This window comes from Staurois parvus, unplaced genomic scaffold (genome assembly GCF_062004578.1).
Source record: "Staurois parvus isolate SC_StPar_1 unplaced genomic scaffold, SC_StPar_1.0 ptg001045l, whole genome shotgun sequence".
NCBI classification, from domain to species: Eukaryota; Metazoa; Chordata; class Amphibia; order Anura; family Ranidae; genus Staurois; species Staurois parvus.
Genome location: NW_028318841.1, coordinates 2,956,607 through 2,981,292, shown reverse-complemented (window position 1 = coordinate 2,981,292; position 24,686 = coordinate 2,956,607). Strand labels below are relative to the sequence as shown.

General features: G+C 43.1%; 1 protein-coding gene across 1 annotated transcript in view; it reads left to right on the top strand.

Moving 5' to 3' along the window:
* The window catches only part of STK26 (serine/threonine kinase 26), a 149,549-nt gene that overhangs the window by 84,622 nt on the left and 40,241 nt on the right, over positions 1 to 24,686 (top strand). Inside the window, exons 4-5 of the mRNA XM_089657954.1 lie at positions 10,553 to 10,661; positions 10,749 to 10,906. Coding sequence (XP_089514080.1) covers positions 10,553 to 10,661; positions 10,749 to 10,906 — 267 coding nt within the window. The remainder of the gene's footprint in view (positions 1 to 10,552; positions 10,662 to 10,748; positions 10,907 to 24,686) is intronic.

The window sequence follows — 24,686 nt, the reverse complement described above, 5'->3', positions numbered from 1 at the left end:
TGTATAAACCTACTACAGGACAATTTTATGGTACAAGTCAGAGGCCCCTACTAGGAATGATGCTTTGCTGGACCTGGTAATCTCAAATCATGCAGAGCTTCTTACTAATGTCCATATAAAAGAACATTTGGGTAGCCGTGACCATAACATGATTTCATTTGTTAGCTGTAAACAACAAACCCATACTGAAAAAATAAAAACTCAATTTTAAGAGAGCTAACTTTCCAAGACTTAAACTGGGAGGGAATATTGGCATCGATGAACACAACACAGAAATGGGAGTTCTTAAAGATTGTATATGGACACACTGCAAAATATATTCCCATGGGCAACAAGTTTAAAAGGCTAAAAATCAAACCTATGGTGCCAAATTTAAAAACGCTATAAGAGAGCTTTTATTAAATATAAAAATGAAGGAACGCTGTCATCGTTTAAACGCTACAAAGAATATAACAGAATATGTAAAAAGGAAATAAAGCCCGCAAAAATTGAAAACGACCGTCAGATTGCAAAAGATAGCAGGACAAACCCCCAAAAATTATTCAAATATATTAATAGTAAAAAAAAGTCAGGTCCGAGCAAAGGAGCATGGGGGAGCTCTTGTCCATAATGGGCATGGTATTGACACAGCACCAGATGATCCACATTGACTCACAACTGATATGATCCAGAAATTTTTTCAGTATAAAGGTGAATAAAGCACCTGGACCGGATGGCATACACCCATGGGTCCTTAAAGAATTGAAATTTCATTTCAAAGCCATTGTTTCTAATTTTTAGGGACTCTTTAATGACTGGCATAGTACCACTGGATTGGCGTAAGGCCATTGTGGTGCCTATATTTAAAAAGGGATCAAAATCTTTGCCAAGTAATTATATACTCGTTCGTTTAACTTCTATAGTTTGGAAGATACTGGAGTTTAATAAAAGACCACATAGACCAGTTCTTTCTGGAAAAAAAGTTTTAAGCAACAGACAGCACGGATTCATGAAAAACAAGTTGTCAAACATATCTGATTTCTTTTTATGAGGAGGTGAGCAAAACCTTTGGACAGCGGGGTGTCTGTGGACGTGGAATACTTGGATTTTGCAAAAGTGTTTGACACAGTTCCCCACAGGGCTAATGTGTAAGGTAAAGTCTACGGGCTTGGAAAAATCCGTATGTAAATGGATAGAAAACTGGCTAAAATACTGTATTCAGAGAGTAGTGGTTAATGACTCCTACTCTGAAAGGTCTAGGGTTGTTTGTGTACCCCAAGGTTCAATGTTGGGACCCTTACTTTTTAATATATTTATAAATGATATGAGGTCTGGGAATAAAAATACCATTTCAGTCTTTGCAGATGACACCAAGCTGTAGAATAACGTCCTTACAGGATGTCTCCAATTTACAAGCTGACCTCGATGCGCTGATTAATTGGGCAACTATGTGGCAAATTTTATTTTAATTTATTTTATTTATTTCAGGTACTTATATAGCGCCGTCAATTTACACAGCGCTTTACATATATATTGTACATTCACATCAGTCATGAGGTTTATAATGTAGATAAATGTAAGGTCATGCACTTGGGGGGCTAAGAATATGCATGCATCATACATACTAGTGGGAGTACAACTGGGGGAATCGATGGTGGAGAAAGATCTGGGAGTTCTGGTAGATCACAAGCTTAATAATGGAATGATATGCCAAGCTGCGGTTTCTTGTTCAAACATTTTATTGTTTTAAAGTACAACAACATAAGTTATAAGTAAGCAAATGGGATATTAGAGGTGTACAGTAAATGAACAAGTAAGGTTCCTATTTATACTAGTCAGGCAGCACTAACAAGAGTGAACAACAAATATCAAATAGAGCCTAACAGGAAGGAAAGGAGGAGGGGGGAGAGGAAGGGAGGGATAGGGTGTACGGCACCAAGGAAGGGGATACTGAAAATAGCCAAATAACCGCAGTATCAAAAAAGGACGGTTCCCATAAAGCAAAAAACACAGATTATGGGTTGAGAAGGGATTCGTCAAAGTTGGGCGGGAGGAAATGCTACACCCATGGGTTCCAAATCTTTTTAAACTTGGGGATGGAATCCAGGATAGTGGCTTCAATTTTTGCGTGGATCATCGCCTGAGTGACCCTAGTCATGACTGCAGTCGTAGTCAGTAAGGGTGATTTCCAGGCTTTAGCGATAACCTGTTTGGCCGCAGTGGTGACTTGCAGAATAAGCTTAAAATTTGCCTTTGTGATGTCTGGTGGCCGGTGATTGAGAAGCGCGACTAGAGGACTTGGTTGGTTGGAGGGCGCTGAGTGCAGACAGTGTTCTGAATACCTCCGCCCAAAAAGTTCGGACGATTGGGCAATCCCACCAAATATGAAAAAATGTTCCTAGGTCTGCGCAGCCTCTGAAACAAACTGGGGGATAATCAGGGGTAAATTTCGCAATTCTGGTTGGGACAAGATACCAGCGGGTCAGGACTTTGTAATTGGTCTCCAGGGCCACAACATTTTGCGAGGACTCCTTGGTATTGTTCCAAATGAGGTCCCAATCTGACGGGTCGATTTGCCGGCCTAAATCAGCTTCCCATTTATCGGTATATGAGGGTAATGGGGAAACGGATGGAGTTGTAAAAAGGGAGTATAGATAGGATATGAGACCTCGTCTATGAGGGTCTCGGTGACATGCTCGCTCAAAAGGAGACGGTGAGGAAATTGGGTTAGCAGCCAATGTGTACGGAGCAAAGAAATGTTTCAACTGCAAATATCTAAATAAGTCAGAGGTGGGGAGGTTATGGGACTCCCATAGAGAGGTAAAAGATTTAAATTGATTCCTGAGTACAAAATGATGGGTCTGGGTGAGACCAGCCGTTGCCCATTGAGCAAAGACGTGCGGTGCGGACCAGGCTGGGGGGTAGGCTGGATTACGAAGATAGGAAAGGAGGGGGTTATGGGGAGATTGTAGCAGGTAACGAGATTTCAGTTTGTCCCAAAGGGACAAAAAATGCATAATAATGGGATTCTCAATCATGCGGCGGTCAATGCGTCTCAACCAAAGGTGGTTTGCTATAGAAAAGGGGTCGCACTCGATGGATTCGATAATGACCCACTGCGGGATTTCGTAGGTAGCGTGATATTTTGGTAGTTGTGCCATATGCGCCGCTTGGTAGTATTTGCTGATCTCAGGGAGACCAAGACCGCCATGCAGTTTAGATCGGTATAGAGTACTGCGGGGGACACGGGGGCGGACTTTGCCCCAAACGTAGGAAGAAATACGGCGCTGCAGAACTCGCAGGTAATGAGTGGGTACAGAAATAGGGAGAACTCTGAAAAGATAAAGGATTTTGGGAAGGATCGACATCTTCACGACTGCTATTCTGCCCAGCCAAGCTAGAGGAAGGGAGGACCATTTAGTCATAAGTGCCGTTAGATGGGCCAGCATAGGGATGTAGTTAGCGTTATAGAGACCTGAGATATGCGGGGTGAATTTTATACCCAAAAAGGGGACGGAGGCTTGCGACCATGAGAATGGCAAGATCTGTTTGAGGTGGGTAAGTTCGTTAGGTGGTAGCGAGATATTAAGCGCCCATGATTTCTGGGGGTTAATTTGAAGGCCATAGAGCGTGCCAAACCTATCAAGAAGACGAAGTAGAGTAGGCGTAGATGTTAAGGGAGAAGTGAGAAAAAGTAGGACGTCATCAGCAAACAAGCACAGTTTATGCGAGGTGCCTCCTATCTCAAGCCCTCGGATATCAGGATCGGTTCTAATCAATAGTGCCAGTGGTTCTATGGCTAGTGCAAAAAGCAAGGGGGAAAGGGGACAACCTTGCCTGGTGCCACATAAAATCGGGAAATGGGTGGACCGGTGTCCTAGATATTTAATTCTGGCCGAGGGGCTCTGGTAGAGAGAAAATATCCAGGTTAAGAAATGTGGGCTGAAGCCCCAACGGCGCAGGATGTAATGTAAGTATGACCATGAGACTGTGTCAAACGCCTTCCGAATGTCTAAGGACAGAAAGCATGTGGGAATATTGCGGGATTTAGCTAAATGTGCTAATAGGGATGCACGCGGAACGTTGTCTCCTGCTTGCCTAGTTGGTATGAAACCAACCTGATCGTTGTGGATTAGGGAACCAATACATGCGTTGAGGCGAGTTGATAGGATTTTGGCTAGCAGTTTAACATCTACGTTAAGGAGGGAAATTGGTCTGTAATTAGACCATTGCGTGTCATCTGAGTTTGGCTTCGGTATCATAGAGATGTTGGCTTGCACAGTATCTGGGCTAAAGATATGATTCGAGAGTATGGCATTAAAGGCGTTCGTCAAGACAGGCATGAGAATGGGGGCAAACTTTTTATAGTACGTGGCTGAAAAGCCGTCAGGTCCTGGGCGTTTGCGGGGCCTCAAGAAATTTATAGCATTTGTGACTTCGACTGTGGTGAAGGGTCGCTCTAGCGTAGCAAGATGCTCACCAGCCAATTTTGGAAAAGGAAGGGAACCAAAAAGGGCATCGGCCTGGGAAGAGTCAAAGGGAGCGGAGGCAGAGTAGAGACTCGAGAGGTGTTTGTGGAAAATTCGTAGAATCCGTTCCGGGTTGCTGGTGAAAGTTGCCGGTGAGGTCCGCAACCTTATAGGCTTGACGGTGTGGTCTAGTTTACGGAGAGAGAGAGCAAGAAAAGTGTCGGGCTTATTGGCTTTAGTGTAAAATTTGTGTCGTGACCTGCGGATGGAGAGCTCGGCTTGGTCCGTAAGGAAGAGATCTAGGGCTAGTCGAGAGTGTTCAAGGGCTTCATTGTTAGCTGGGGTGGGGGATGCTTGAAAGGCACTATGGGATTGGTCTTACTCTTGTTCAAGGAGGAGGCATTTCTGCCTCCTTTCTCTACTCAGGAAGGAGGCTTTACTAATGCAGAATCCGCGGATTACTGGTTTATGCGCTTCCCACAATAGGAGGGGGGAAATCCCGGGGGTTTGATATAGGGAGAGATACTCTTTAAGGGCAGCAGCAATCTCTGTGCAGTGGGCTGGGTTAGCCAGCAGGCGTTCGTTGATGGACCAGGAGGGATCAGCGGGAGAAGGGGCTAGAGAAGCAACGGTGGTGATCACAGCACAGTGGTCTGACCATGGGATCGGAAGAATATCAGAAGCCAAGATACGAGGGGAAGAACTGGCGGTCATAAAAATATGATAGATTCTTGAGAAGACTTTGTGTGGGTGGGAGTAAAAAGTGTACTGGCGTTTAGTAGGATTGGATTCCCTCCATGAGTCCACCATTGAGTGCTGATGCAGAATGGATTTAAAGGAGTGTTTGGGGATATGTGGAGTGTGAGATTGTGGGGATGTATCTAGAAAAGGGTATAGTGTACAGTTGGAGTCTCCGCAGACTATAAGCGTGCCTCGTTTATGATGAGCAATAACGGAGAAGAGATGAGAAAGGAATGGCAAAGGACCCTGGTTGGGAGCATAGTATGTGGCAATGGTGACCTCAAAATCCAGCAATTGCCCTACGAGTAGAAGATAACGACCTTCCGGATCTTTAATTTCAGTGCATAATTTGAAGGGTGTAGTACGGTGAAGAGCAATTAAAACCCCCCTGCGCTTAACAGTAGCAGAGGCGGTGTAGACCTGTGGGTAGCAGGGGCCAAAAAATTTAGGAGTGGAGGTAGGAGTGAAATGTGTCTCCTGCAGGCAGACTGTGGGCCTTATAGGACGCAAAAGAACGAAAGGCTTTGTTGCGCTTCTGCGGGACATTAAGGCCCTGAACATTCAGGGTAAGGATATTCAGGGAACCCATGGGTGGAGGAAGCGGTGATTTGGTAAATATTGGAATCCCTTCAAGAGAGCCATCTTGCGAATTGAACAAGGGGAAAGTATGCGGTTGTAGAAACTGGATAATGACAAGGGGCCGTACAGAAAAGTAAGGGTTGAGGTGGGGAGGGGTAAGGGTGGTCTAGGGTAGGTAAAGAGGGCCATAAAGAGGCTGGAAGAAAAAGAAGAGAACGGTCCCCGGTGGTACCCGGAATCCGGGTGGTCCGGGGAGCGGTTGTAGCCCAGGTGGTGTCAAAAAAAAGGGACACCAAAGGGGCAAGTGGAGAGTGCACAGGTGCGTGGGCGGCAAGTAAGACAGCATGTAGACAAATACTTGAGCGATCCTGGAAAGAGAGAAAACATCAAACATAATGGGCAGGAAGCCCGGGGTGCCCCGGTGCCGGCGACCCCGACCCACCCGGCACAGCCTCCAAAAGACCGGAACCGGGCGATCAGAGCTGCCGGGGCCGGGGGTCCAATAGGCAAGGTAGAGACCCAACAGCAGCCCCAACTTAGCAAACAGTAAGGCAGGTAACACCCCAACGCAAGACATATCTAGAATGGCCTGTATCCTGAGCTGGTTGAAAGAAACCGGTATGAAAAAACCAAAAAAAAAAACAAAGCCCAGCAAACAGGAATAAGGATACAGGTGTGCAATGTAAACCGTCAGATGGGGGGGGCGATTGATTCGACTCAGCAAGTAGCGACTACAGGGGTGGCCACGGACCACCACACGAAGAGCCGGTGGGAGGAGTAGAAGTGGTCAACAGGATTCAGTCCATAGAGTCTTGTGGTGAGGGAGCAGGAGATGAAAATCGACCGCGTTTGTGTACATTCAGGTGACCATTAGGGATCGACTGAGGCTGTAGTTTCTTCGGAGAGCACGACGCCGTTCGCCTTCTGGAAGTCTCTGACGGTGTTGCGGGGGGGTGTAGCTGGAGGTTCCGTAGCGTGTCCAGGAGTACGTCCGTGGTCTTGCATACGTGGTCCCGGGCTTGGTATCTGAACCGCACAGCAAAGGGAAAGCACCATTTATATGGTATATTATGTTGCTGAAGCACTAGCAGGTGCGGTTTCATGGCTCTGCGCTTGGTGATAGTAGAGGGGCAGAGGTCCTGAAATAGTTGATAGGCATGACCTTGAAACAGGAGGGACTCCGAATTGCGGGCGGCTTGAAGTAGTTGCTCTCTTGTGCGGAAAAAATGGAGTTTAGCTATGACATCTCGCGGCGGGCCTTCAGTGCGTTTAGGAGCTAGTGCCCTGTGAACCCTGTCCATCTCAAGGCGTTCTATTGGAATAGCAGGGGCGAGCTCTTGGAATAGCGCAGTAACTGTAGAGTGGACATCAATGATAGTCTCAGGGAGGCCGCGAATACGTACATTGGAGCGTCTGGCCCGGTTCTCAAAGTCCTCTAGACGCGTCTGAAGTGTAAGGTTTTCGTCCCGCAGCAGGTCAATTTCGTCCCCCTGCGTTTGAAGTGTTGCGTCAAAGTCATCCACCCTCTGCTCCAGGTCTGCAGTGCGTTGCCTCAGCTCGCGGATTTCCCTGGACAGCTGGTCAGTAATGCGGTCAGAGGTCTGTTTCAGGGCCTTGTGCAACATTTTTTCAAAGCGGGTCAGAAGGTCAGAGGCAGTAAGGTCAGGTGTCGCGGTAGTCATGGGGGTCTCAGATTCATCTGCAGACTCACCCTCCGAAGAGCATGGCTGGCTCGGTCGCTCTGGCTGTAGGACTGCAAGCCTGGAGGATGCTGGCTGGGCATTGTAGTCCCCAATGCGGTGGCCATCTTGGATGAGGCTCGAGCTAGGGCCTCCTTTATGGGCTTGCAGGGCGGCGCCACCTGGTGTTTATGACCCCCCCTGACCATTATTGCAGGTGGCCGGGGGGTTATATTGATGATCGGGGCCGCTCGTGGAGCAGTGCGAGCCCGGATCGCGCGGCGGGGGGGCTGTCTTACCCGCGGCACGGAGGAGCTTCAGGGAGACATGTCCCGTACCGCCGGCCGCGCATGCGCACTCCAAGCTGCGGTTTCTAACGAGCAAAATCCTCTGGTATTAAAAGTATAGACTGCAGAGAGAGATATCATTTTACCCCTGTACAAGTCATTAGTAAGACCAAACTGGGGAAACCAAATTTATAAGCTATGAGGAAAGATTAGAAGAACTGAATTATTTCTCTTGAGAGGATATTAACCAATTCAATACTGGGCAATTTTACACCTTCCTGCCCAGGCCATTTTTCAGGTTTCAACGCTCACACTTTGAATGACAATTGTGCGGTCATACAACATTGTACCCAAACTAAAATTTTATTTTCTTCACACTAGAGCTTTCTTTTGGTGGTATTTAATCATCGCTGGGGTTTTTATTTTTTGCTAAATTAACAAAAGTCTGAAACTTTTGAAAAAAAAACACGTTTTTCTTTGTTTCTGTTTATAAAAGTTTGCAAATAAATGATTGTTCTTCATAAATTTAGGCCGAGATGTATTCTACTACATGTCTTTGGTGAAAATAACCCAAATTAGGATGTATTTTTTAGTTTGTAGGAAGGTTATAGAGTTCACAAACTATGGTATAGATCTGAATATTGATCAATCCTGAAGTGCTGACGGCCAATCTAAAGGTCATCACAGAGGACAAGGGGGCACTCTTTACGTCTGGAGGAAAAGATATTTAATCTTCAAATATGAAAAGGTTTCTTCAGTCAGAACTGGTTCTGGCCATCTCAGTGGATTGCTTTAAAAAAAAAAAAAGCCTGAGTTTTTTCCTAGATACAAATAGTATAATTGGATACCAACATTTTATAGGTAACGTTGAACCAGGGAATATCCGATTGCCTCTCAGGGGATCAGGAAGGAATTTTTTCCCCTACAGGAGCAAATTGGGTCATGCTTTGCTGGGTATTTTGCCTGGATCAACTATGGGTATAGGATTATAACTTTTTTTTTTTTTTTTTTTTTTTTTTTTTAATGGTCGAACTAGATGGACTTTTGTCTTTTTTCAGCCAGAGTAACTATGTAACTGCTGGCAGGGGACGTAAAAAAGAGTTTTTGCACAGGGCACGTAAGTTTACTTTTAGAATCCCTTTAAAGTCCACATTTTGACCAAAAATTATCACTTTTTTTGCAGATCAAAAAATGTGTATTTTTGATTGCAGGAGCCTGTAAAGCATTGCACTATTGATCAGTGGTGCTATGCAGGTCTCCTACAGACCTGTCAGTATATCTGACAGCGCCATGATAGTTAATTGAGAACTACAAGCCAACAGCCTCTAAGGCTGCTGGAACTTGTAGGTCATTCACAGAACACTGCATGGCCGCTCTGTTTTTTTAAAAGTGAGCTTCTCCCCGTACTTCTGTCATGGGAGGGGGGGGGGGGTGCCAGTGGGTTCAGGCATCTGTTGTTACATGTCCCACCCTAAAATCGGATGTACCATGTTCCCAAAGGTGACCTTATCCTTTAACTGGTCGCACTGCAGACTCTGTGACAGCTTGGGCCAAGGGCCACCAGTTGTGCACAGCTTCAGCTTGTGGTTCTCAAGGAGAATGTTAATGTATCCTCAGTGCAGGGCATCATGCCAGGGAATGTCATTAAACCTCGCACAGATTATCAGAGAGAGCTTTGTTCTCTTCATCGTGGACCTATCCTTATAGTGTTTTTCCACCACTAGCTGTCCCCCATAGTTCTTCCAACTTTTTCAGTTTTCTGGGTTGAAAGACAGGCAGTATTATTCAACGTTTATTAGGGGTTATGTGATTGCATTGCTTTTGTACTTATAGTGGTGTATAGTATAGTCTAAAGGTACCTGGACTTCGAGCGTACGGGAAAACATGGGATTCTTCAATATACCTTTTATTGTGCTATTCAGGCTGTGGAGCGGTCAGTGAGAGTTTGGAATGCTCAGAGTGTGGCAATTTTTATTGTCCTTCATAGTAAATGACAAGTGACCACATAATAAATCAATTATTTTGTTACACAAAAACTGAACAAATAATATTTGTAAGCTAAAACTGACACAGCCAGTTCAAAGTTGCTTCTAAGGCAGCTCATACCAACAGATTGAATAAAAAAATTATCCGATTCCTCCATCAGCATTGAGGTGAGTGGGGGAATCCTTTCCGCTGTGGTATTGCATTATGACAGTGGGACCCTTCCCTGCCGTCAGAATAAATGATCAGTGTTGCCGACTATTGCTGATGGTGCTGATCATTCAGGAAAAAACCTGACAAGCTGGTGATACACAGGTTGATTGATCGACTTGCGTACAACCAGCCTGCCCATATATCGAATTTCAATCTATGTATTACCGGCTTAAGAAAAAAATTGTCATGTGGAGAGACAACGCTCTCCACCTGTAAATAACGGATTTCACTCTTGAAATATGTGACTTTGTGTCGTTCAAATGTGTATTTGCAGTATGTCAGTGCACTTTCTTTGTGTTTTGACAGCCATCTAAAAATTGCAGCAGTTGTTGAGCCAGCTGCTATAATGTCCAGCAAAATCTTTTCTATAAAATATTGCATATATATTTCTACACCTTGGCCTACTGTCTCAAAGCAACAAAGGCTGTGTTTTTTCTGGGTATGTATACATTCATGTTCAGCCAAAATGATTGCATGCTTTTTTTATGGAAATATATTTGATAAAAAAGGCTACCATCCCAAGCCTTAGAGGGTTCTCTGGTTATGTGCTTTTGGCTGCAGTTCTGTTCGGCACACAGTAAAGTATATTTTTTAAACTTTTTTTTTTGTTAATGTTTTTCAGCTTCGTGTTGGTCCTTTTGATGAACTCCAGATTGCAACCATGTTGAGAGAAATCTTAAAAGGTCTGGATTATCTGCACTCAGAAAATAAAATTCACAGAGACATCAAAGGTTTGCAACAGTAAAATTTTAATACCCGGCCTACCCCCTAACTACAGCTGTGGCTCATTCTTGCCTCATTTTCTTTTGTTCTTCCAGCTGCCAATGTCCTACTGTCTGAGCAAGGGGATGTCAAACTTGCTGACTTTGGTGTTGCTGGACAGCTGACTGATACACAGATCAAAAGAAACACATTTGTAGGTACTCCTTTCTGGATGGCACCTGAAGTCATACAACAATCTGCTTACGATTCCAAGGTAAGAACGAGAAGGTATCCTTATGTTTCACATTTGTTTTCAAAATCTTGCATGATTGTACTGGGTATTCTGCTTTGTTTGGCTAGTCTAAGGCTCCATGTACACTAACGTGTTTTTTTTTTTTTTTTCTTGTTTAAGCTCCACAAACGCTGGATGAAAAAATGCTGGTAAAAGTGTTTTAAGTAGAGTTCAGAAGCACTTAGGAGTCTTAGCATTTTATTAGCGTTTTTACAGTACATGTAGAGGAAGGAACAAAAGCTTGAAAAAAAGCTGGTAGGATCCTTTAGCATTTTTTTTTCTGCTGGAAACTCCATAAAACTTTAAAAAAAAAAATAAAAAATTTCTGCTCCTAGACGCTAAAGCTCAAAAAAATGCTAATAGCCTAAAGTAGCATGCATGGACACATAGGATAACACTATTAAGCTTCTAGGAGCAGAAAAAAGTATGCCAATAGGTTCTAGGAGCTTGAAGAAACGGTAGTGTGCATGGAACCTGAAGGTTAAGACCACGGGGAAACTGATTTCATCCAAGGAATATGCTATTAGATTAAATCACACTATGTTTTGGGAGGGTTAAACGGCTTGATTTAATTTACAGATGCATATTCTTCATGGTCGTTTAACTAGAACTAAAAATCTAAAAATAAAAGTAGATCTAAAAGCAATTTTCTTTCTCTTTGGGTTGCGTAAATGATGGTTATAACCACTAATATTTCTTTTTGCCATCTGTGCCCCTTTTGGGGAGATTTCCTTTGACTTCCTGTCCTATAGTTATAAGAAGTGAGGGACTGTCACCAGAAATAGTGTCTCTGTTGGAAGTTATCCACACTATTCTTGTTCTGGGGACAACCCCAAATTTGGGATTTTCTTTTGGTGATGATAAACATGACTAATAGAGAGCTTCAATTGCCTTAATGTTGGCACAGACGGCAATACAAACCTGACAGGTGTCCTAAGCCCTCTCCACTTAAAAACTTTTTTAAAAAATACGCAAAAGTCAGGTTATTTTGTTGTTTTTTTTCTTCTTTCCTGATGGCTATTTAGTACAAACCCACAGGAAGTGAAGAGATCTAAGCTGGAACACATACATACCCTGAAAACCTGACGGGTTCTAACCCCTCCCTGTGCTAAACAAAAAGGCTTTGGTTAAGATTTCACTTTAAGGCTGTTGATCAGGCATTTGAAATGTAAATCTATTCATAAAATATCAAACAATAGACACAGACCTATATTACATTTGTAATGTGGCAGAGGGGATGGATGCTGTAAATAGGTGCATAAGCTGCAGTGTGTCCAACCTTCCTTGGGCTGCATGCACACTAGCTTTTTTTTTTCCAGCCTTCAGAAGCTATCAGCATTTTTTTTCTGCTCCTAGAGGCTAAGTAGTGTTATCTTATGTGTCCACGCACACTATTTTAGGCTAGTAGTGTTTTTCAAGCAATCAGGGTTTAGGAACAGAAAAGAAAGCTAAACTTAAAACCACTCCTAACAGCTTTTTTTTTTTTTCTAGGTTTGTTCTCCCCCCCCAACATGTACTCTAAAAACACCAATAAAACGTTACTAAAAAAACTATATAGCCAGCCTTTTATTAGTTTAAGAAATCATGAATGCATGGAGCCTTAAGCTGCAAAGGCAGCCGAATGAGGTTTATGCACATGCCATGGCTGCAATGTTTGGTTAAGAGATGCTTCAAGAATACCTGTTTTTGAGTTGTGAATACCGCTCTGCAACTACAAGCCTAGCGTTTGGTTTGGCTCTTGGCTGTGGCGCCGTATTCCTATTCGAGCCCGATACGTTGCCATAATTGACAAGGCCAACCTTTCTTCAGAATGGAGCGAGAAACCTTTTTTTTTTTCTTTTGTATGATGTAAGAATAACTTTTAAGAAACCCTGTTGCTTAATCCATTCGGGGCAGGACAGTGCCTTCTGCACGGATAAAGTCCAGCCAAAGGCAAGCTGTACAGGGCTTGTTTCGAAGCAGCCAAACACCATGTCTGAACAAGATCAGATTGTGGCAGAGCAGTAAAGTCATCCACCCGGGTGAGATCGAACAAAGGAGCTTACTCAGAGGGGCTTCAGCAGCATTAAAGTATAACTTAAGGCAAAGCTTTTTTTTTTTTTTTTTTTTTCTTTGGAGACCTGTCAGTTTTTATTGCTGTCTGTGCTCCCTCTTAAGGGGATTCACTCTCCCTATATGTCCTGTTTACCAGAAAAGTAATAGAGGAGAAATCTTCCAATGGGGACACTAGTTCTGGTGACTTGGGTGTCCCCTTGGAATTCTCTTAATTTGCCGGGGGTTTCCTCTCACTTCCTGTTTGGCTATGGGACAGAAAGTGAAGGTAAATCTCAATGGGGGACAAATGGCAAAAAAAACACTCAGGGGTTTTTAACCCTTTCTCTATCCAAAATGAAAAGAAAAGTTTTTTTGTCTATAGTTCTACTTAAATTCATAGAAAACATTAAGGGAAAAAAAAAACCTACCTTTAGAACCACTTTAAGTACTTGGGCAAACCATATGGTGTCAGGCTGCCTCAATAAGCTCCTTTGGCAGTAGCCCAATGTTAAACACTCAAATAGTAATTTTGATTTTCTCACTTCCTTTTTGGCTGTGGGACAGGAAGTGAAAGGAAATCTCTAAAATATGACAGATGGTGAGAAAAAAAAAATCTGAAGGGATATCTATCCAAAATGGGGGAAAAAAACATTTTGTCTATAGCTCTACTTTAATGCAGTCAGGAAACTTGCATTGGTTAGTACCACCTTAAGGTGGGGATATCAGGAGGCACTGAATGGGTAGCCGACAGATCTTGCGTTTTGGAGCCACTAGTGTCACCTCAGCTTGCTGTATGGGCTCTCATCTGGCCAGCTCAGATTGGCTATTCCTGCCTCTTATGCTATAGACACATAAAGAACATGATTGAGAATGAGAAATGCTGATACTAAAATGTCACTTGTAATATTTTTTCCATTCAGCCTTTACAGTAACAAGATTAGCATGCCAGTGGATTTACCATAATGTGTATCAGTCAGTGTAGGGGCATATTAAATATGAGCGACATGAAAAACTACCACATTTTAAATATCTAATTATATCAGACATGATACAAAAATCACAATTGTGAAATTGGGTATAATGGTTTGGGAACTGAAAGCTGATAACTCTGCCCATGTAGTTGGCCTTATATTCGTTTACAGATAGTTCAACTTGCTTCAGGCATCCTGTGAAGGAGCAGTGTGATTACAGAATTCCCGCAGGACACTGGAATGATATGCTGGGCATCTTGCTAATTATCAGTCTGAGCCTTCAGTTGTTTTGCTTGTGGCTCTATCTTCTGTGTGTTGGAACTGCATTTCAGTCTGTGGTTTTTCTTCAGACTACAATAAAATGCAGTAGACTATTTGCCCCTCTGCATAAGGATATCAATTTGTTTGTGCACTTCATGCATGAGAAAATTGTCCCTGACATGGTAGCTGACCGATCTTCGTGTATTAGAGGTTTCTTTACTACAGTCGGAAATATTGTGTCTTTTGATTACCTAGAACTGCAAATTCGTCCTATTAGGACCCTTTCACACTAGAGCAGTGACTAACATTTTTCTGCACTGGAAGAACGCCTGTCATTACTATGGCACATAGAGCACAGTTTTCTATGTGCCCAATTCTCATTACAACGCAGCCCAGAGGTGCAGTGAGGTGCATTAATATGCAGTCATGCTGCATAATGACACCTCACTGGATGGTACCGCACGTCACTTCAAATAAAGTTCCAGAAAAAACGGTATGCATCCTAAAATTCAATAAATGAAAGTTCATAATTGAAAGTTCATAAATGAAAAAGTGCAAGATAAAATGTGACTTCTGTGAAGCGTCAATAAACTGGTACAGCAGAGTAACCGTGACTCATGTGGTGGTGAAACCGAGTGTAGATTACACTAACCAGATAGATGAGGTGCTTGCGCATGGAGTATTTAAGACCTACTCCTGGTACTCTGGATATGGAACACTGGAAAGGTAGCGGTCATCTTTAATGTAGCCACAAGGTGTCATGCATCCAGGATCAACAGAAGGCCTCCATAAATGCCAATATCAGCCACCAGGGGGATCATCCCAGTCATCAGGTACTGGGTAGGCAGGATATGGTGAAAACCTTGAAAAGGCCAGGGCTCCCAGACAAGAGCTTTGATAGTGTAGTAGACTTTAATGAAGAATACTGCAAAAAAAATTAAACACGCTTACAAATTGAATCAAAGATGGCCGCCGGTCGTCCTATACAGGCCTTGCGGTGCGGTAAAACAGCTGGGGGGCACCTCTCTGACGCTTTTCGTGTGTAATACACGTTTTCAAAGGGAGTGTGCAAAGAGAAAAAAGACCGTGTTATATCGTTTGGTGCGCATGCGCCGTGTATACCCGCGCATGCACAGTGTGAATGCGCCGCAGCCATTTTCTTGTAGTGTTATATACACTGACAATCACGCGTGCGTGATGGGCACCGACGGCGGCCATTTTACTGGTGATCTAAAATTATAAACCTAAATGACACCTGGATCACCAGGGAGATGACTAAAAAAATGGAGAAAAAATGAAAAATGTATATAAAACAGGGATAATCAATTGACACTGAATGCCCATGAGTCACCCAAGTATATAAAGTGGACAAATAGGCAGATATTAGTAGGTGAGATGGTAACCTTTTAAATACCGCCATCACAATGTAGGAGCATAGCCAGGACAGAATTGGTAAAACTTGTGAGGCAGAAGGGTATAACACCCCAGTGGATCCCAAATGGGTAACAACATATAAAGTGATTACATACCAAATAAAAGTAGGCAATTACTAATAAATCCATAGGTATAAAATAACACACATTAAAATCCCTCTAGTGGGGACACAGTAATAGGCACACGTAAAATATTTAAAACAATAAAGGAATTATAAATACGTAAATATATAAGTATGGAATTACCATACAGATATAAAAGGTCATAATAAGACAAATAATAAAAACTGTAAAAAGTGATAATAAAAAATATATCAAAATATATAAAAAAAATATAAAAAATTGATTACAATAGAAAATGGCAAAATTAGCAACCAGACACGAAGTAGCACATACTGGGATAAAAATGATGCGAATAAAGGAAATGGGGCAAACACAAGCTAACTAGTATCAATGAAGCAATTGATTTCTAAATCTATGTTTAGACCATGCGGAGACTGCATATGTAGTAAATCCATTTAGTCTCTAACATCAATACTGCCCTTCTTTTATGGAATCCTCTCCAGTACTTTTGGATGATATCAATACCCATAAATTTAAGGGAGTGAGGGTTCCTATTGTGCTGTTGGCGATAATGCATCGAAACAATGTTCTCTGTAACCTTTTTTAATATTAATTAAGTGCTCCCGTAGCCTATCTCTAAGCCTCCTTGTGGTCCTGCCCACATATTGTTTGCCACAGGAACATTCAAGGAGATAGATCACATAAAGGCTATTACATGTGATGGTAGAAGTGATAACAAATTGTTTGCCTGTGGATTTAGAGCAGAAAATGTAGATAGGATTCTTATGGATGCCTTTGTGAACGCACAGCATGCACCTATTACACGGAAAGAATGGTTGGGCAAAGAATTACCCAGGACAGGGTCATTTTTTAGAATGCACCAATGTTTCTTTATAATTTTTGCCACGTCCTTAAATTGAGTGGAAAAATTAGTTATAAAGGGACAGAATGTCTCGGCTTTATTTTTTATCAGCAGTAGAGAGTAGGATATCTCTATCTGTGTCTTTAGCTCGATTGATTTCTGTTTCTAATATATTGTTATCGTAGCCTTTTTCCATGAACCTATTTTTTAAGCCCATTGGATTGTGTGATAAAGTCCTCCACCATGTCACAATTCCTGCGAATCCTGAGGAATTATTTAACCATCTGGGCAGGTGACAACTGTTCTTAGGAATAAAACTGTTCCTGTCTGTTGTTTTAAAGAATGTTTTAGATGATAACCCTGTACCGTTATTGAAAATGGCCAAGTCTAGAAAATTAATTTCATGGTAATCAAATTGAAATGTTAGCTTGATATTAAGAGTATTGTAGTTGAGAGTAGTAAAGAAGTTCCTGAGTGACAATTCATCACCATCCCACAACAACAAAATGTTGTCAATATGATGATAAAAGAGTAGGTGTGGCCAGTCCCTGGAGTAAATTAAATCCTCCTCCCACTTAGCCATGAATAAATTAGCCAGACTCTGTGCAGGTTCTTAATGTCTAGGCTGTTTTAGTAGGAACCTTTCCATTGTCTGTTGCCTCCGGCGCCTTTTCAGCATCCCTCGGAAAGGGACCATTACATTGGTGTCAAAACTGTTCACAAGTCTCTGGGCTAGAGCCTTATCTGGGTGGTGCTGCTCTACAAAAGCCTGTAGGTTTACCCACAGTTGGCATGCCTCGAGTTCCCTGGAAGAGAGCTGTTCCTCACTTGTTTCCTCCTCAAATGAGACCCGCTCCTCCATCGCCGCCTCCTGCAGTTCCACCAGGTCCTCAGTGGTTAGCTCACGGTTGTGTCCCTCCTCCACCAACTCGCAGACATCTTCCTCAGTCACCTCCAGCCCCATGGTCTTCCCCAAGGAAACTATCTCCTTCAACACTGTTGGCTCTGGTGCAGGTGCAGAAGCATCAGAATCAGGTGTCACAACACAGTCTGGCCACAGGTTGCGCCAAGGTGATTTTAGGGATGGTGAGGCTTGATTGATCTGTCATCTCAAAGAATCACCGGAAAATCTCCCTTGTGTAAAGTTGTTTAGAATTGGAGATGATCTGCTGGTCCTTTGGCTGGAGTAGTGGGGTGGTGTTAGGCAGAAGGAACACGACTGTGATGAAGTTAAAGTCCTCCAGCAAGTCTTCCTCGAGGCCTGGAGGATGAGCAGGAGCATTGTCCATGAGCAGTACGGCCTTGAGCGGCAGGTTGTCCACAAGGTACTGCTTGACAGCAGGACCAAAAACAAGATTGACCCACTGCACAAACAAGAGGTGTGTGACCCAAGCCTTTGGGTTGGACTGCCAGAAAACGCTCAACTGCTCCTTCACCTTGTTTATTGAAGGCCCGTGGGTTCTCTGAGTGGTAGACGAGCAGGGGCTTGATCTTAAGGTCCCCACTGGCATTGGCGCAGAAGAGGAGGGTGAGATGGTCCTTCATCGGCTTGTGGCCAGGCAATGAGGTCTCCTCTTCTGTGATGAAGGTACGCTTTGGCATCCTCTTCCAGAAGAGCCCAGTCTCATCACAGTTGAAGTCCTGCTGAGGAAGGTAGCCCTCTGAAACCATGACCTCCAGGAACTCAGTAGCAAATTCCTCAGCTGCAGCAACATCAGAACTTGTGGCCTCTCCATGCCTGACCACACTGTGGATGCCAGATCTGGTCTTGAACCTTTCGAACCACCCCCTGCTTGCCTTGAAGCCTTCTGCATTGGCTGACATTCCTGGCTTTTGGTCGAGGATGTCAGTGTGCAAGGCCTTGGCTTTTTCGCCTATGATCGCCTCGGGCACTGTGTCCCCTACACGCTGCTTCTCTTCAATCCAGAGCAGGTGCAACTTTTTGACCTTCTCCAGAACAGTTGACCATTGCTTGGAGACCCTTGTGACTCCCTTGGCTTGATCTCTCCCAGTTATCTTCTCTTTCATCTTTAGGATGGCACCGATTTGTGGATGCATTCCTTCCATACGCTTTGGCAAGGTCAGTCAATCGCATTCCTCCTTCATGCTTCCTGACGATTTCTTTCTTGACCTCAAGCAGAATCATCTCCTTCTTCCTCTTGCCATCTTCCGCTGCTTTCTTGGGTGCCATGACACCACAGTCACTAAGTGAGCAGAAAATAAAAAAAATGCTTTACTGTACACCCACACCCAGTCCAAGAGCCCCAAGTCTATCAGTAGCAGCCATGCACAGCACATGAGCTTTCATGGAAACCACCCCACAATGCAGAACACACAGTAAAAGGCATGCAAATAACAAAGCTCACCTCCCTACCTTTTCACACACTCCAGCATGCATGATGCTAAACCTCACAGACGCAACACCGACTCCAGCATGCACAGTGCTACTGTGTAAACCTCCCAGGCGCAACACAGACTCCAGCATGCACGGAGATCTAAACCTTCCAGGTGCAATGGATCCTGGGGAAACTTGCTGCGTATTGCGGTAAAAATTTGTAAACCGAAAGTTCCGTTAACCGAGGCGTATGTAAACCAAGGTATTACTGTGTGTATATATGTGTGTATATATATGTATGTATGTATGTGTGTGTGTATTTTATTTTTTTTCATTTTGGAATATACAGTCAGGTCCATAAATATTGGGACATCTACACAATTCTAACATTTTTGGCTCTATACACCACAAAAAACAAAACAAACCCATCAGAGAGAGAGCAAAAAAATTAGGCGTGGCCAAAACTGTTTGAAACATTCTTAAAAAGAAGGAATGCACTGGTGAGCTCGGCAACACCGGAAGACCACAGAAAACAACTATGGTGGATGACCAAAGAATTCTTTCCCTGGTGAAGAAAACATCCTTCACAACAGTTGGCCAGATCAAGACCACTCTTCAGGAGGTAGGTGTATGTGTGTCAAAGCCAACAATCAAGAGAAGACTTCACCACAGTGAATACAGAGGGTTCACCACAAGATGTAAGCCATTGGTGAGCCTCAAAAACAGGAAGGCCAGATTAGAGTTTGCCAAACGACATCTAAAAAAGCCTTCACAGTTCTGGAACACCATCCTATGGACAGATGAGACCAAGATCAACTTGTACCAGAGTGATGGGAAGAGAAGAGTATGGAGAAGGAAAGGAACTGCTCATGATCCTAAGCATACCACCTCATCAGTGAAGCATGGTGGTGGTAGTGTCATGGCGTGGGCATGTATGGCTGCCAATGGAACTGGTTCTCTTGTATTTATTGATGATGTGACTGCTGACAAAAGCAGCAGGATGAATTCTGAAGTGTTTCGTGCAATATTATCTGCTTATATTTAGCCAAATGCTTCAGAACTTATTGGACGCCGCTTCACAGTGCAGATGGACAATGACCCAAAGCATACTGCAAAAGCAACCAAAGAGTTTTTTAAGGGAAAGAAGTGGAATGTTATGCAATGGCCAAGTCAATCACCTGACCTGAATCCGATTGAGCATGCATTTCACTTGCTGAAGACAAAACTGAAGGGAAAATGCCCCAAGAACAAGCAGGAACTGAAGACAGGTGCAGTAGAGGCCTGGCAGAGCATCACCAAGGATGAATCCCAGCATCTGGTGATGTCTATACGTTCCAGACTTCAGGCTGTAATTGACTTCAAAGGATTTGCAACCAAGTATTGAAAAGTGAAAGTTTGATTTCTGATTATTATTCTGTCCCATTTACTTTTGGTCCCTTAACAAGTGGGAGGCACATATGCAAACTGTTGTAATTCCTACACCACCTGATTTGGATGTAAATACCCTCAAATTAAAGCTGACAGTCTGCAGTTAAAGCACATCTTGTTTGTTTCATTTCAAATCCATTGTGGTGGTGTATAGAGCCACAAATGTTAGAATTGTGTAGATGTCCCAATATTTATAGACCTGACTGTGAAAATATGCAAATGGTTAGGCTTTCTGTGCTATAAACTAGCACATTTGCATACATATTTAGTGCCAGATCACACAAAAGTTTACTTCAGCTGTAGGATTGGTTTCCTTTAAACACTTAAATATCTTGCACAATCTTCATTTGTTTGCTAGAAAATTACTGAAATATATATTTTTGAAACGTATATTTTTGGAAAGCGGAGACACTGGAAAATAAAATGGTAGTGCAATTTTTCATGATGCATGATATTTGCGTAGCGGTTTTCAAAACAAAAACTTTAAAAAAAGTACTTTAATGAATTTTGGTGCACACAAGCACAATATAATACCCAATTTATTAGTAAAATATAAAAGATAATGTTACACCAAGTAAATGGGTAACTTGCATATCGCACTTTAAAATGGCACATGCCAGTTGAATGTCGACAAACTACAGTACATTAAATTATCTATAGGCAAGCTTTTTAAAAGCCTTTATAGGTTACCAGTTTAGGGTGGTCTGGCACTAGAATTGTTGCTCTGCCATTCACGATGATATCTCATGTGTGTGGTGCGGTTAGTTTACATATTCATGCGGGACCCATGTATGTGCTTGAATTTGTAGGTGAGCATGAGGGCACGGGGGCACTTCAGCTTTTTTGGAGATGAACTATTGCTGTCACAAGGGATGAACAACATCCCTTTTTAATGGTATGGGCAGTGACTGGTACGCTTTACTGAGAGATCTGGGGTCTGGTCCCTGATCTTTCCTCTGCCTTCAGAAGCATCTGATCAGGCTGACATTGGTTTATTAAATGCTTTACAAGCTGGTAATGGCTTGTAAACAAAATCAAACCTGAAGTAATGTAATCTTGTCGCTTCTGGTTTCTTACATCGTGGGGGGGGGGTTACCAGACCCTATGGGTGGCAGTGATCCCCAGCTCCCCGATTGCACCATAGAGCCAGGGAATGGCATTGAGAGGGAGTGCTGCCTTCCACACCCTGTATAAATAATTGGGTGGCTGTAGAGCTGCTTGGATCACTTCTACAGGAAAGCCCATCACTGGCTAAAAGCTACAGCCATGATCCCAGTACCACTTCAACCAGACGACATACAGGTGTGTCCTAATAGTGTGAAGTGGTTAAAGCTTGTTCAGTTGTTAGCTATGTTTAATGTGTTTCACATTGTGGTCCTTTCAGAAGCATATACAAGACCAAAAATGTTTAGTTTATTGCAGCTTACAAGTACTTAGATGTGCTGGGTGCAGTAGTTTTTTCTTTTTTTGTAGTCTAAGAACATTTCAAGCAAGTGCTTAAAATACCTGTTGATATAGCCAGAAATGGCATCATAGCAAAACAATCTCTTCATTCTTGTGTAAACTGTTTTCCTAATCCTACAGCACAGGACCCTGGTTTCCATTATTGAAGACCATGGTTATACAGTATAGTGCCACCTTCAGGTTAGGACACTGCCAAACAAAGTTAGAACAGCTCATATACCCTCTCTCTCCCAGCAATCCTCACTTTTGTGCTAGTGTTCTTAGGTGGTGGACGACCTCTCTACTGAGAGCAAATGTCTGGATTATAATTCTATTTTGTACTTGAAAGATTGGGAAGTCTATGTACTATTCTTGTCATCGAAGTCCTTTCTCCACTTATCTGCTTCTAAGCTGCTGCTGCTAATTCTTGCAACTTCTGGATAAGTAACCCCTTAGCAGTGCTTCTGGGAAGCATACCCTGGTTCCCACCATTTGAAACGAACCCTTGGTACAGTAGTACAGTGAGGCACCGTTAGCTGCAGGGTGCTCTACAAATCCAGGGCAGTGGCCATCTGCACCTATGTGAACCAGTCCCTTAAGACTCCCACCTGCTGGATTCTTCCTTGGACACAGTGCCCTGGATTGTTGAGCTCTTCAGTCAAGAGTAATGTGTCATAGGACTGCCATGATACCTGACAGCTTTGACATAACATGTAATGCTCTCCTCACAATTTAGGGGATTTTGTTGAATTTCCTGTGACACATTCAGGTGCACAGTCCCAATCTTGTAGGTGGCTCCTTGGCTCCCGGTAAGCTCCAGGTGTCCTTTTGGGCACTTGCTCTCCTACAGACAAGACACAATTCAACTCCAGTGCTAACTTGCTCTGAATTATGGGTTATCCTGCAGCCTTTGTGAGACTTGGCCTCACTATGGGCTCCTAATCAAGTCCCGTCTGCTCTACAGAAGCCTCCCTTTGAACCTGTTTAAGATAATCCCATGCGCAACCCTACTTGTAAGGTGTACAGTCTCATTGCTATCACATCAGCAAGACTGGCTACTGTACTTGGCGGCCTTATCTTGTAAAGAATTCTTCCTTGTTTTTCATAGGTTTTGAAGCCTCTGGTATTCTTTCTCCTCAGGGTGGTTCCCCTTCCACCCTTATTAAGGCATTGTGCTGCCACCTTTGTCCAGAATCCCAAAGAGATTTCTCTACACTACTTAGATGTGATGTGACAGTGCAAGTTAACCTCTCAGCCACTGCCTCTATACGGGACTAGGATTTTTTTTTTTTTGTCCTACCTGCGGGCTCCTGCAAGGGGATATTCTGCATCTTGTTCCATGATTTCTAGGTAGGTTAGACAAGTTATCACTATGGGTTATGCATTGAAGCATAGGATATCTCCATTTCCAGTTAAGGCTCATGAAACTTGTTCAGTTTATACCTTCTTGGGCTTTTTCAGTTCCAATGTTTCTGATATGTAAGACCACCTAGTCTTTTCCATGAGGTACTTCAAGCCTTCAAGTCACACTTTTTTGTGTTTGGGAATCTGATTTCCTTGTAGTTATTTACAAGAATGCCATGTGAAAATATAGGGAAAAAAGTAATGCAGCTCCCACTTTCAGATATTTGGTTACATAGTGGGTAAGGCTGAAGAAAGACTCCAGTTCAACTTGTGTGTTTGTCACAACTGTTTACCATATCACTGTACAATGCGTTCTCTAAGAAACCCATCTAATTTTTTTTTTCTTGGTGTATTCGTACTTCCCGCTGGCACCACCAGGCTGTGGAACGGATGTAACCGTAAATAACCCCTTACACAGTTTAAGATTGAACCACCTTTTATCCAACTTCATTGTGTGGCTACTTATCTTCTTTAAATACCTTATGTTAAATAGTTTCCTCCCAATGCTAGTCACCATTTAAAGATTTGTATGTAAAGATACACTTTTTGTATAAAGAAACTTTAACCCTTTTGCTGCCAGGTCCATACGGCGTACAGCACCACTTTCAGCTGGCCAGGTCTATATGTTGTAGGGGCCTGGAATTCCTCCTATTTATAAGCGTATGGTCACTTCAGTGATCATGAATGTATAACAGACTATGCTAAACTAACTGAAAGTTCTGATTGGTGGCTGACAAACCACTGATCAGAGCGACTCGCCCAAAATGACTCCAGCCGCTTCTCTGCCCTGTCTCATGTCTCTCCACCTACTGTTTACATCTAAATCTAATCTAATGTCCCCTTTCCCTGCCACTTCACCCCCAGCAGCAATTTCCCCCCCTTCTCCCGTGGCTACGGGGGGGGCTTTAGCTGTCCAAACAGATCCCACCTCACTGATCCTCCTGCACCCCTTCCCTGCATCAGAAGCTAGCAGGTATTCTCTCATTCACCTCCTGCCCCAGCAGCAGCTGCATTGACATAGCCACTGCTCCCAACTTGACATCACAAGGGGTGTATGTTCCTGAACTTTTTCTGCGTTTGGGGCCATGCACCTATACCCGAATGTATGTCAGATTGGGAGCAGCGGCTCTGTTTTTTCAGCGGTTGCATCCCAATTGACATAAATGGGAATATCTGCATAAGGATGCACAGAACACCTTTGCATTCCATGCGGATAAACACAGCCTTCCATGTGAACGGGTCCTTATTTGCACACAAACATAATATAAAAGATTCCTCAATTCCAGCTAAGGATTTTAGTGTGTTTAGTAGAAATAGTGACTTGAACGTTTGCACATCTACTTGTTGGGCCTAAAAAAATCAGTAGCAACTTTTTTATTCTACAGGTCATGTGCTTTCAGAAAATATATGGTTTTAGGGGGCTTTTTACAAACTCTAAAAGCTCTAAGGGAAACGTGAAATCCTTATTTTTCGAGAAACTGGTTATTTACAATTTTGCGCAACTCCAATTTTCACCAATTCGAAAAAA